The sequence below is a fragment of the Gasterosteus aculeatus genome, chromosome 4, assembly GCF_964276395.1.
Source record: "Gasterosteus aculeatus chromosome 4, fGasAcu3.hap1.1, whole genome shotgun sequence".
In the NCBI taxonomy this organism is placed as follows: domain Eukaryota; kingdom Metazoa; phylum Chordata; class Actinopteri; order Perciformes; family Gasterosteidae; genus Gasterosteus; species Gasterosteus aculeatus.
In genome coordinates, this window is record NC_135691.1 from 32,867,493 (window position 1) to 32,880,570 (window position 13,078).

A 13,078-nucleotide genomic window follows, 5' to 3' on the forward strand; every position below is an offset into this window, starting at 1 on the left:
ACATTCAGAGAGTAGCTATTAAAGACGTGTGTAAATTACAAATGTACCGCATCCGAATTACATATACTTTATTATAATATAGATATATACAATGCAAACAACAGACTGTAAGAAAAATGTCCTATAGCAAGAGAAGCCACAAGCCACAGTGAGTGAATACGCAGTGAACATCTACATAGATAGAGGCAAATGAAAAACCAATACTCGTATGTACATTTAACACTTGCTGCAAGCTACTGATTTCACTTTTTCCTTTTTTTTTTTTTTTGTTGCCCATTTTTTGTTTTAGATCCACGTGTCCGTGACCCTTGAAGCTTAGAAGGGGTCAAACAGCTCAAGCCCTCGACACGTTTGTTGCTCCACGAGAAGAGAAGTAAAGAAAAGGGATGATAAAATTGCAAAAGTTATAAAGTGTGTCGAGTGAGACTCAAGCCGGGCGTGAGGCCTCACACGTTTACAGGTGAAATCGAATTTCAGCCCTCGCCGCTGGGCCTGTGGAAACTAGTCTTAGCTCCTGTCCGGGTTTCCAACCGCACTCGCTGGCTGTAAAAGTCTCGAAATCACCTTCAATGATGCTCCGAAAGTTTGGATCCAGTCGCTCGTTTTTTCCCCAAAATGCACATATGTTCATTACTCTTACAATCTATTTGAAACACCCACACTATTAACATCTTTATAGTTATTACATTTTAAAACAAAAAGAAACTCACTGGCTGTAAGCTGCTAATATTTAAGTCTATATTACATTTGTACTTTGTACAGTGATTAAAGAAACGGCTTCAACAAATGTGCAATATAATGTATTTATGCGAGTTCCGGCAAAAGATGTGTTTTAAGTGAGTCTTTGGAAGCCTGTCGACTCGTTTCAAAGAGGAAGGAGTGATGACACGGATAGACAACCACACATTGTGCATCTACCCTGATGTGTGTCGTGATCTTATCCAAGCTGATGTCCTCAAGCGGAGAAAAAACATAAAACACCGCACAGCAAGCCGCATGCACACACGCACACAAACACGGGAAACACACACACACCGAAAATAAAATCAACCAAAATAGCCGGGATGTATAGAAATAAGTCACACTTGTGTCTGTATACTCTACGTTTTTTTTAAAGTTTTTTAAAGAAAATGAATTATTAAGATGATGGTTTTCGATTGTTCAGTCCAAACTTCCTTTGCCTCTGCAATCACACGGCTGATGAGATGCAAATGACACCGCTGGGAGCTCAGAGCTGAGACGCACGACATCCTCCCCCAGAAGAGCGAACACGCTCTTCTATGTGCATCCCGCTGCGAGGCCATCGACAACTTTCCCCACAGACACGCTGAACACACAACATTGGGTTTTTAGGATAAAGGAGCAATTTGCTCATGTTTCTCTGGATAAGGCACTTGAAGTTGCTCCGTACAATCTGGCGATATATAATTTTCCTTCTCCCATTAAACTCCCCTTGCTCACTTTAGCGTGGCTGCGCAAGGTTATTCTCAGCGCCCCGAACGCCGAGCCAGAAAAACCTTTCGATTTGAAGTCATGTGTCCTCCTCGGAAAGGAGGTTTAGCCCTTTGACATCAGCCGTGTGAAGAGGAGCCCAGCTGGCTCTGACGGCACATTATGACCCGTCGACCACAACAGAGACGGATGAACACCAGAAACGTCCCCCCCCTGTTCCGTACGTGGTGAGCGGGAAGGTGGACACGTGGCGGGTTCTGTTTGCACAACACACAGAGAATGGGATGCAATGAAAAGGCGCGGGCGGGGGGGAGGGGGCCGGACGGTAAACAGCGGCGTATCGCGCCGTGTTTACGCCAGGCGGCGGATTTTTGTCTGGGACACTCGGATTCCTGCAGCGGGAACCTTTGGCTGACCTGCCGCCGACGGCTGTGACTTCTCCAAACATGGTCCACGTGCAGCGCGGCCCTGCTCTGCTTTGGATTTTGTCCCCAACTCCCCCCTTCCAACTATTCCTCCCACTCGACACCCCCCCCACTCCACCCCCCACCTGCCTCGTAGCCGTGACTACGAAGGTCTATCTCCCTCACGTTGGCCACCAAACGACGCTGTCTTGTCCTGTCACGGGGGCCACATCCTCTCACACCTGATACGAGAACATATTCCCCCCCCCCGTGCGTCCTATACCTCCCCCTCTCTCCCCCCTCGCTCCAGGAGGCGATAAACTGCCATCGCCTTCCATCAAACACCTGAGCAGCTGCTCAAACCGGGACCCCTGGACCACCGCTGGAGCCGCTGGAGCCACTTAGTCTCCTGCTGGTTCCGCTCAAACGACAGCTTAGCAGAGATTAATCAGATGTTCTGGAAGGCTCTCTGCCCACCACGGAGACGCGTGACGGATGTCAGGCAGACGCGGCTCCACTTGTCACCCTGACGGATGGTTGGATGCCGGACTTGGATGGATGCCTCGGTTCCCGCTGAAACACCTTATCGGAGAGATAAACGCGGGCCGACAGCAGGGGGGCTGGAGAGTAGAGACCCGAAAAACAAGGTGATGGGCGCTCTTTAGATCCAGAGTCTGGTTTGTCCACACAAACACAACGACTGTTATTTCAGGGGATTCTACACTCACGCAAACCCTTTTAAAATGGTATTAAAAATCTGACAATAGATCCCGCTAAATGCTACACCCTGGCTCTTGAGTGTTATTTGGAGAAAAAAACACTTGCAGAATGACTTTAACGTGTAAAATGAGTGGATTTTGAATACAGGGTATTTTAGTTATTATGGTGTTGCTACATTGTGATTTTGCAACTATAATTTCAATATGGGAATTAAGGGTTTGAGCTGCATGCTGGAGATGCAGCCAGAGTTTGGATACGGCTGCATCTCCAGCATGTATGTTTAACACAGCTTTTTGCTATGAAATATAAACGTTAGAACAGGCTAATGGGAATATATGTGATATTTACATTGCATTCATGAGCTATGTTACAGGATGTGGAGCACTAAGTGGGGCGCCTAACACGCGAGCACAAGCCGAGCGTGTAATGGGCCATCTTTAATCTCAAATGTAGGTGTTCCACATCGTGCCATAATCTGATCAGCCTCACGGTGAGTTCTCTTCATAGGATCCGTCCCAGATTTCTGTTTTAGGCGACAGCCTCGCCGAGCCGTTCTTTGCAAAGCCCCCCCCACCGCCCCACCGGCCCCTGTGGCAACCTGCAGATGGGAAATGCTCCTGAATATTCATCACTGCGACTGGTGAGCACACAGTAATGCGACCAAGATTTGACTAATGGGTTGAAATGATGGATGACACGCGTGGATACACGGAACACGTCTAAAAGTAAATTTAGATTCTTTCTTAATTATATTAAGACAGGAGTATTTATTATTTCTGATCTCAAATTATAATGATTGAGACAGAATTAACGTGCCCCTGTTAAGATTCAGAATAAAAGATGGCGATGGTTTGAACAAACACGTAACGTTAAGACGTGAAAATAGCCCTTATTTGAGTCACAAGGTCGTGACTTGTGATCAGAAGTAAACTCCACACTTGGAGCAAACACACATTCAAGTTTATACCCTCACAAGCACACCCACATCCTACACACACACACACACACACACACACACAGATCTTCCCAATCCTCATCAGTACAGTGAGTACAGTACACACTGTGACATCAATCTACTAATCAGCGCAATCACACAACGTCTCTTACACACACACACACACACACACACACACACACACACACACACACACACACACACACAATGACTTCCTACAGACAGACCGTAATAAGCCACAGTTCTGAGCTCCAGCGCTTCACTCGCCGGGTAGGAACTTCCTACCAGGGAGAGGAAACATCTCAATAAACCGCCGTGAAATAAACATCGGACGTGGTGTAAGCGGCGTTTGATCGGCGGGCGAATCAAAGAGTGTGACTGAACAATCTTACGCTCCATTACTATCGAGTCATAACTCTCGCTGTTGTTCTCGCAGCTGTTTGCTTATTCTCCATGATGACGCATGACATGGTTGCAGTCCAAACGGGTCAAACGTGAGGGACCGTTTCCTGGCCGAGGGCAGTGATTTCCTCACGGTGAAGACAAAACGACATATTTCTGTTCCCTGCCAAAAGACCAAATACAGTCCCACACGTAAACCTTCTGAATGTGGGTTATTTTGCAAATAGAACAAATGAGATATAAAACCGCGTGTGAGTCTTAGAGCTGCTGCTACACTGATTTGCTTTGTAGACACAGGCGGATTAGCTTTATCCACCGGCTGCCAGTCTTTATGCTAAGCTAATGTAACTCTCTATCAAGATATTAAGAGTTTCCTTCACGGAGGATCCAGAATAGTAGTTTAGTGTATCGGAATATGTCTAAAAAGTCTATAAAAGAAAAATAATGTAATTGGGAATATTTCTTCATTGTTTCTAACGAACATTCCCTCCATTGGCTAGTCAAGAAATTGTCGCTATAGAGACACACTGCTTTTGATTTTTAAAAATATTAATTCAATGCTATGAGTAAAAAAAAGGGTACCAGCAGAAATGAGAATATACTTGAGCAAATAAAGGCATTCTAAACACCAGAAATAGTGGTAATTGAGAAAATTAGATTAGTGTAGAAGTTAACTTTAATGTTTTGATACATCTATCATGTCTCTAAGGGAACTCATTCCAACATGGGCTCATTTCTCTGTGGGGAGGCAACGAGCTGCCCCACCGTATTCTACATGTTGCTGGTTGGAAGTGGCATGATGGGGATCACCGACGGGCAGAAAGAAGACGAGCAGATGCACATTAACACTGAGTATACACAGATATGTACAGTTATCTACACGTATCTCCGCCGAACTTCAAACAGATTCAAGTTTGGAAATTCAGTCAGCCCTATTTTCCCATTTGAAATCTTCCACTGCTCTTTATCTCTGCAAATCAGCTCGGCGTCCCTCCTAAGTGCTCCCCACTTACTTGAGCTCGGAGCTCAGCTTTCACCAAACCGCGCAATCTTTGCCGCTTTCGCACGACGCGTCTCAAAGCAACTGGTGTAAAGCAATTTGCGTGAAGTGCTACAACCGGTTATTGAGAGAGAAATCGGAAAAAAAACAAAAGGAATAAAATGATGGAAAGTAATTTCACATGTACCCTTGCAGTCTTGCTCACGGACCTCTTTCACAACACACAAAAACACACACACACACACACAGACAGAAACGCACACGTCTCCCTCCTAAGTGGCCCATGTTTATCTGGCTGACCTACTATTTTTATATTGGCAGAGGAGAAGATGCTTGAATGTCTTTTTGAAAGTGACGTTGCACAGAGCGTAGCAGGCCGGGTTGATGGTGCTGTTGATGTAGCACAGCCAGTATCCAATAGTCCACACTGGGTTGGGGATGCAGCTGGAGCAGAAGGTGTTAATAAGCACCATCACGTTATAAGGAGTCCAAGTGGCAACAAAAGCTACCAGGATGGCCATAATGGTGCGGGTGACTTTTTTCTCCCGTGATGGTGGCGCTTTCTTCTTCTTGTTGGGAGCTTGCTTCGTCATCTTCACGATCTTCCGGGCCACGTGATTCTGCCGCTCGGAGGCCGGCACGATCTCGACGGTGGCGTTGGACGGCGTGTAGAAGTCGCCCTTGGGCGATTTGGTTTTGATCTTGATGCAGGTCAGCTTGGAGCCGCCCGCCTTGGCCCGTTGCCGCGGCAGCGGCTGGCGCGTCTCGGCGCCGGCGTCGGCGGTCGACGGCGCCGCCTCCTCGTCCCTCTGGTTGGATGCCGCCACGCTGCCAGACGTTGAGTCGTTGGAGCTCTCCTTCTCCCCCGCGGGGGCGCAGTTCTCCCTCGCCGCGTCGTCTCCTTCGGTCTCTCCCTCAGCGGTGGTCGAGGAAGGGCCCTTGCCGTTTTGCAGTTTTCCGTCCTGCTGGCTGGCTCCGTCGTCGGCGCTCTGGCTCGCCAAACGCGCCGCGTCTTCCCCCGGCACGTTGTTATTGTTGGGTTTCGGCGCGTTGTTCCCCCTCTGGCCGGGCGACAGGGGCTCCGGATTGGCCCCGGACGGCTTGCGGGTGTCCTTCTTCACGCGACTCTTGCTCGCTCTGGAGATCTGCCAGTAGAGCTGAATCATGATGATGACAGGCAGGTAAAAGGCGGCGATGGCGGTGCCAAAAGTGACAGCGGCGTTGGAGAAGAACTGGATGTAGCACTCTCTCTCAGGCACCGTCCGCCCACCAACGATGAACTGCCAGAAGAGAATGGCTGGCGCCCAGAGGATAAAAGACAGGACCCAGGCTGCTGCAATCATCATTCCCGCCATCTTCGTGGTCCTTTTGACTGGGTAGCTGAGGGGCTTGGTGACACAGAAATATCTGTCAAAGCTTATGATGAGAAGATTCATGACGGACGCATTGCTGACGACATAGTCCAGGGCTAACCACAAGTCACACACCACCGGGCCCAGGGGCCAGTAACCCATCACTATGTAGACCGTGTACAAGTTCATAGAGCACAGTCCGATAATCAGGTCAGCGCACGCGAGGCTGAACAGGAAATAGTTGTTGACCGTCTGTAAGTTCCTGTTGACTTTGATGGAAAGCATGACCAGGATATTTCCAATGACTGTAACCAGACTGAGGGAACCAGCCACCAACACGATGAACACCACCTCCACGGTCTTGTAGGGCCTTCCGTACTCTTCCACGGCTTCTGTGCCGTTGCCTTCGGAGGCATTCCAGTAGGTGAAATTGAATACGTCCATGGCATTTGGTCTTTTGTTGCCAGCTCCTACTCAGTTGGAACCTACAAGAGAGAGAAAGAGAAAAGAGGAAGCGTATAATGAGTCGCAAAAGATGACCGTCTTGACATGTGACAAAATGCACAATGAATCGCCTGTAGCCTTTCAAATTCTTGTGAATGCGTCTAATGCGTCCCTAATTCCATATGTTTAGAATCTTCCCTCCACTGGGTAATAGACAGTATTCGTTTTTTCAAACGGTGCAATATTTCCTAGCACATTCTTAAAAAGAGAAGGAAGAGTTTAATTATACAGCACACCATATAACGCAGACTTCAATAACAACTTTAAAAGGAATTATTGACTCAATTAGAGCAGACATTTTATCTTCAAAGGTCCATTTCCAACGTGTGCTCAAAAATTCCCTTCATAGCCCTATAAAATATTCTTTTGATCCCAAGTGACCGGCTAGTTCTCACTCTTAACCTTAAACATTGGCCCGTGTTGCAGACCTTGATTTGTACACTGCTCAGTTCTGCGTTTCAAAGGCCTTTTGGTATGAAGAGTAACGCAGTTTGTCTGCTTTGGGTCTTTAGCTGGGCCACAGCGCTCGGAGCAGCTTCTGGTGCCGTGGGTCAGATTTGATCGCACGTTTATCACTTCTCGGTTTGACATGAGGTCGTCAGACTGGAGAAAAGATCTTTTGATGAGCGACTGTATTCAGCCTTTAAATCAAAGGCCTTTTGGAAATACCAATATGCTGGCAAACAAGTGCATACAAAGAATGTACTTTTAAAAATGCCCATGTCTGTGGTTGATCTCTGCGTGATACAACCAAGTCGTATACTCAGTTGATGCTCGAAAAAGGGTAAAACTCAAAGACTTCGAATTATGTTGGCTTATTTGGCAAAGAACAGAATCTTGTGATGATTTTTATGGTGTCATCTACTAGAAATCTACTAACTATGTATTGGTTGGACGATGGATGGGTCACTGAATATCAGAGGAACAATGCGAAACCAATGCATCACCCATTAGTCAAAGTTAATACGGTGTTATGGGTGACACACTACTGAGAGCTGTTTTGTTCAACACATTTCAGCTTCCGGTCTTTAACAGTTGAGTGCTGTTGCTGAGTAACTAGTGAACATTCACTTATCTGCTGTGCCAGAATTCCCTAATCATTGCATTAGGGATGGAGCTAAGCTGGACTAATCCCCATAAAATGTTTAAGTCCACCGATTCCTCCTCAAAAACACCAACAATACCGATGGGACACACTTGTGGCTCGCTTGACACAAGTGGATTAGAGTAAAGTAAAGTGGATCAGTGTAGATGGTCACAGCACAGCGCCGGCAGTCGACTCCCCTCACGCTCTCTTCTTGCACCTCCAGCTTCCATGAGCCTCGTCCCGCACCTGAACGCTGTGCCACAACGCAGCCCAAAGCCGGGTCCCCGGTTACAGTAATCCTTTTGCAGCGACATTTGAACAGCCGCAGTTTCATGAGAAGGTGCCAGGGGAGACGAGACTTTAAAGCCCAAAATTGGGAGCCATGTTGGAATCGCTGGCAAACAATACAAAACAATAGAAAAACACACAATTAACATACAACTTCGGTTTTATTGGCACCCTGGTTTAAATGTTCGTTGGACCATTTTAGTTAACTTTCTGTGTGCAATCCTAGATTTGCCCCTTTTAGTGCATTGAAGAACAAAAATAGTCTGACAAGTGGCTGCCATTGGGGGAGGGGGGGCTGAATAAATGAGCTTGAGTATTGTCCTGTGTTCAGACTTTGGTGTTCCTGGCTCACTGGAGCTGAAAATTGCTTGTGCCCTCTGGGAAGCTAAAGGGTCCAACATCGCCCTTTCCCCGCAACGTCTGAACTATGAGAAAAATTTGGGGGGGGGGTGTTTGGGCCGCTGTGTGGTTGCAATGAGGCCGATGCATTTGGCCGCCTCCCTTGTGCACAGGTTCCGATTCCCAATCTGTAAGCGCTGATCAAAAAACAAGAAAGGTAAAGCCCAGAGCACCTGCCCCCCCTGCCTTTCAATGATTACATGCATTTTCATTTCTGGCCCCTCACCGCGGGAGTGTGCAGGGTTAGGCCTTCCGTTTACTTGCCGTTTGTGGAGGAGCATGACCGGAATGCAAAAACCAATGTTTGCTTCAGAGCTGCTTCTCCACATGGTGTCCAGATCCACTCAGCACTTCTCGCAATCATATTAGCATTCATGAATATATGTTTTACGAAAAAATAAATCGTCACTCCGCTCGCTCATCCAAAGCTCGAAGCTTCCTACGGTTGAGATGAAGCATTTTCCGACAAATGTTGAGAGGCGTGCTGCAACATTTCCAATGCAATCTGACACTGGACAATGTTTGATTGATTGGCTGGTAAAAATAAGGCAGAATTCTTTTCGCACTCTGTTGTGAGGTTTAAGTTCCTGCTCGGGTAAATATTGGCTCGTGTTATCCCCAAATGCGTGTCACTACTCTCCAACAAGCCCGTCATTCAGACCGACAAAGCCACAGCAAATATTTGAAGGCATTTTTAAGCAGGAAATGAAAATGGATTTCGATAAGCATCAAACCCACAAGCCGCCTCAGTGTTCTGATGAGAAAATGATCCAGATCTTGTAGCTGGTGAATTCAAATTAAACATTTGCATTCATTTCCTCAAGCTCTTTCCACAGACTGAGGAGTATCAGACAGTCAGGGGAGCATCAGGACGCCGGTGGAGGTTCAGTTTTCAGTGGGTCAAACAAAACAGGGCCACAGTGTTCTCCCCCCAAAGCCAAAACCTTCCATCATAGTGGTCCTTGCCCAGAAAAGGTATGCAGTTGCTCAAGCAAATTCTGTGAAAGTGTTATGTTGTATGTGGACCCGGCTGAGCCTCAGGGGGGAAAAACCCCACAGGGTCAGAACAACTTGCGCCTTCAAGCCTAAGCCGAGGTTCCAAAACCCACTGTGGATGTGTCACGTCTTCACCTTTGGTGTAGCTCTGTAGTCACTGTCAGGTTGTCTGTCACTCACCTTGTCTCTGGTGTCGGGCCCCTCCCTCCTGTCCTGCGTGATCGCAAGGCCCGCCTCCATTGGTTCCACCGGTGCCTCGATGCCTGCCGCCCTCGTGTATTCACCTTAAATAAAGATCTTGTTTTTGTATCTGACTTGTTTTGAGTCCTGCCGTTGGTCCTCAGTCCGTGGCAGGATGTCTGAGTCTGTTTTTAACTCCTTCAGCCTCGTGATATTTTCATACCTGTTTAAAGGTTAATCCAATATTACCCTGCACAGAACCAAGGACTTACTTGGAGACACAAACCCGCATCCCAGCTACCTGCATAGTTGGTATCACTCGCCCTCCCACACAAGCTCCTGTACCAGTCCGATGTCCAGTAGGCCTATAGGACAGAGTGGGGCCCACCGAACAACTACCAGGGTCCCATGTTTGGTGTAACCGACCCTTGTGGAATAGGTTGATGATAACCTTATTTAATGTTAATGTAATTGTGCAACCTCTTCTTTGCAGATTGACGACGCCTCTCAAACGCAGAGCCTCCGTGGGAGTGCTCGCGTTGAGTGGATAAGAAGTTAATGGGGAGTTAACAAGCAGGAAATGGCATCTAAGCGCGTGTAAAAACAAACTGCAATAATCTGCCAACAGTCAGACTACCCGGAGACTCCCCAGAGAACCTGGAGGTGGCCGTGTTTCATGTCGGCGCCAAGCGAGTGAGAGAGAGCTCCACGTGTACACTGGAGGATTTGCGTGTCTTTGTGTGAACACATTTTGATTATAAACACAACAAGGAGGTGTATGAATGCTGGTCTGGGCGAAGAACAAAACACAAGAGTGGCTGCGCAGCTCCCGCTTAATTTCTCTGGATGAATTGTCGTGCGTCTTCGACAGCAAGATGCTCATAATTCTTCCACTGTGACCTTTAGTTGCCACTTCATGGAAATTAGATCCATACTGATTTACCGCAAATTATCTTCAGCATTACAGGAATGTCATTTTAAGGTGCCCTCTATCCAGCGACACCCCCTCAATCGCCTCTCCAGAGTCCTCAGAGATCAGCCTTTTGATATTCCAGGTTCTTACTCTTTTTTTTTTTTTTCGTTGCTCTGCCAGGCTCGACGCCATCTGTGAAAAATGACAGTGTCACGTGCACGACCTCTGCCGGGCAGCCCGTCCGGCGCCTCTGATTCACTCCAAAACGGCCGCCCCAAAAAACTGTCCCAGGCAATTTGAAGACGTTGATTTAAGCTTTCAGTTGATTAAAATGGCGAGAGTCAAGTCTACTTTTTTAAAAAAGGTATGCAAAACAACAGAGAAGGTCATTTTTCCAAACGTAGCTGGTAGTTCAGAAGCCGCGCTATGCGGGAAATATAAACCAGCGTAAAAAACAGCAGGGCTGGAGCTCAGCCAGTCCTCAAGCAAACCGGGAAGGTAAGTGAGACGAGTCAATTTTCTCCTGCGATCCAGAGAGACCCTGCAGCAGCACGGGCTTGACAAACGCTCCACCAGCCTGCCTCTCGCTCTCACATGAAACGCTTTATTTTAAGCAAAAAAACAAAAACAAAACCGTGCCCTTGAATGAAAAACCCTGCACCTCGTATCCTCCATTGATTTGGCTTTAATTAGCCGATTTCCATATTTCTAAGTCGTAATTGCTTTTCCAGAGTAGAAGTATGAGCCGCTACTGCACCGCGCACACAATTCCATTCGTCTGGATCTGCGCAGAGACGCCGTCTAAAAAATAGTATAAAAAATAGAATCAGCTGAGTTTTTCAATATCGGCACAAAGATCTGCTCTTGTCAGCAACCTTGATCTAGAAGACTCAAAATAAAAAATCCACGTTGAAAAGGCATTGCCTGATTTACTCCATCCTCATTGATATCGCCTCATGGGACACTTGACGGAGGTTTTTCCACTGGTCACCAAAGGCGTTGAAGCAAAGCCGCCATCAACAGGACGACGTATTAAGCATCAACTGGCGGCGGTCATTTCTCTGGTGAAACGCTGCAGGATATTTCCACCAGCGGACAGCCTCCATATTTGTGCAAGGGTAATTCCATGAATGCAATAATCTAAATATATATTCTCAGCTCGAATCTGTGTATTCACAAATTCAATTACTTCTAATGCAAGAAGATTATGGCATTTGTGTCTCACGCAGGATGTTTTTGACGACGTTTTGCCTCGATTTAGGGTGAAATCCAAAAGGAGAAGCGAACCGCCGCTGAGGTCTGCTTGGCCACTTTCACGTACCAGATGATAAATGGCACAATGATGTCCCACCTTATGGTTGCTATCAGCTAAGAGCATTTCCCAGGTAACGTACACCACCATTAGACTGACAATATAGCCCACTTCCTTTTCTATATGGCTCCCTGGGTCCCCCCCCTGCCGTCCCTCCGTCTTTAAGCTATGCATGGCAATGAGCCGGCCCCACTAGTCTCTCCTGCCACTCGCTGCCCTATTACCCGTCTCGCGCGGAGCACAGAGGCGGAGGCGCTCTCCACCCGACTGCTGCATTCATGCGGCGGCTCGGTAATCGCCTCACGCAGGTGAAGCACAGCCCCGCTGCTGCCTCTCCAAGGCTTTGTTCAATTAAACGCTGCTCTTAGCTCCTGCCACAGAGCAACCCTATTCTGTCGCATCGCCTCTTATGGAAATTTGGAGGGAAGGAATGAATTAGGCGTTGGGGGAATATGCGCAGTTCAATTTTGATTTCTAGTGCATTTTGAGACAGTAAAGGGAGTCAGATAAAAACCCGATTCAGCTGCAAACAAATAGAGGTCACCTTTTACCAGCGCATCATTTCCTTTAAATGATGAGATTGTGTTGTGCAAGTGGGCTCTCAGACTCTGCAGAGTGAGTGGCTCTACATGCCGACCGCCTCCATGACCAGACATTTTAACCGATGACTAATTGCAACTAACCTTTTGGAGTAGAGCGAGCTCAGTGGAGCGCGGAATAACACTCCAATGCGACACTCTTAAAAAGGGTTTAACAGCTTCTCAATAAGGTGTTGAGCACATTGTTTGGTATTCAGTAGTTGGGGATGAGTGGAGGAAGGTCATGTGATGGTTCACACAGAAATGGCCTTTGTGTCGGAGTCTCGTATCTCTCTCGATTCCAGTCTGAAGAGAATCATCCACTAAAAATGGCTTATGGCTAGCAGGGCAGCTTAAGCGACAACTATGGATTGTTTCTCCGTCGCTATGGGAACCAACGGAGATTTAAACTGTGGAAATGACCTTGCACAGCAGGCTGGATTTATTGCAATGTCATTGAAAGAAGAGCCGAGAACGACGCTGAAGGTTTTTCCTGTTTGGAACAGATGTTTTCATTGACAGATGGCTCGCCCAGC

General features: G+C 47.3%; 1 protein-coding gene across 2 annotated transcripts in view; it reads right to left on the reverse strand.

The window, feature by feature from the left end:
• Positions 1-246: 246 nt before the first annotated feature.
• Positions 247-13,078, reverse strand: part of chrm2a (cholinergic receptor, muscarinic 2a) — a 53,458-nt gene continuing 40,626 nt past the window's right edge. For both annotated transcript variants that reach the window (XM_040175405.2, XM_078100407.1), the window contains one exon: positions 247-6,770. In XM_040175405.2, the coding sequence (XP_040031339.1) occupies positions 5,221-6,729 (1,509 nt within the window). In that variant the 5' untranslated portion in view covers positions 6,730-6,770 and the 3' untranslated portion in view covers positions 247-5,220. The remainder of the gene's footprint in view (positions 6,771-13,078) is intronic.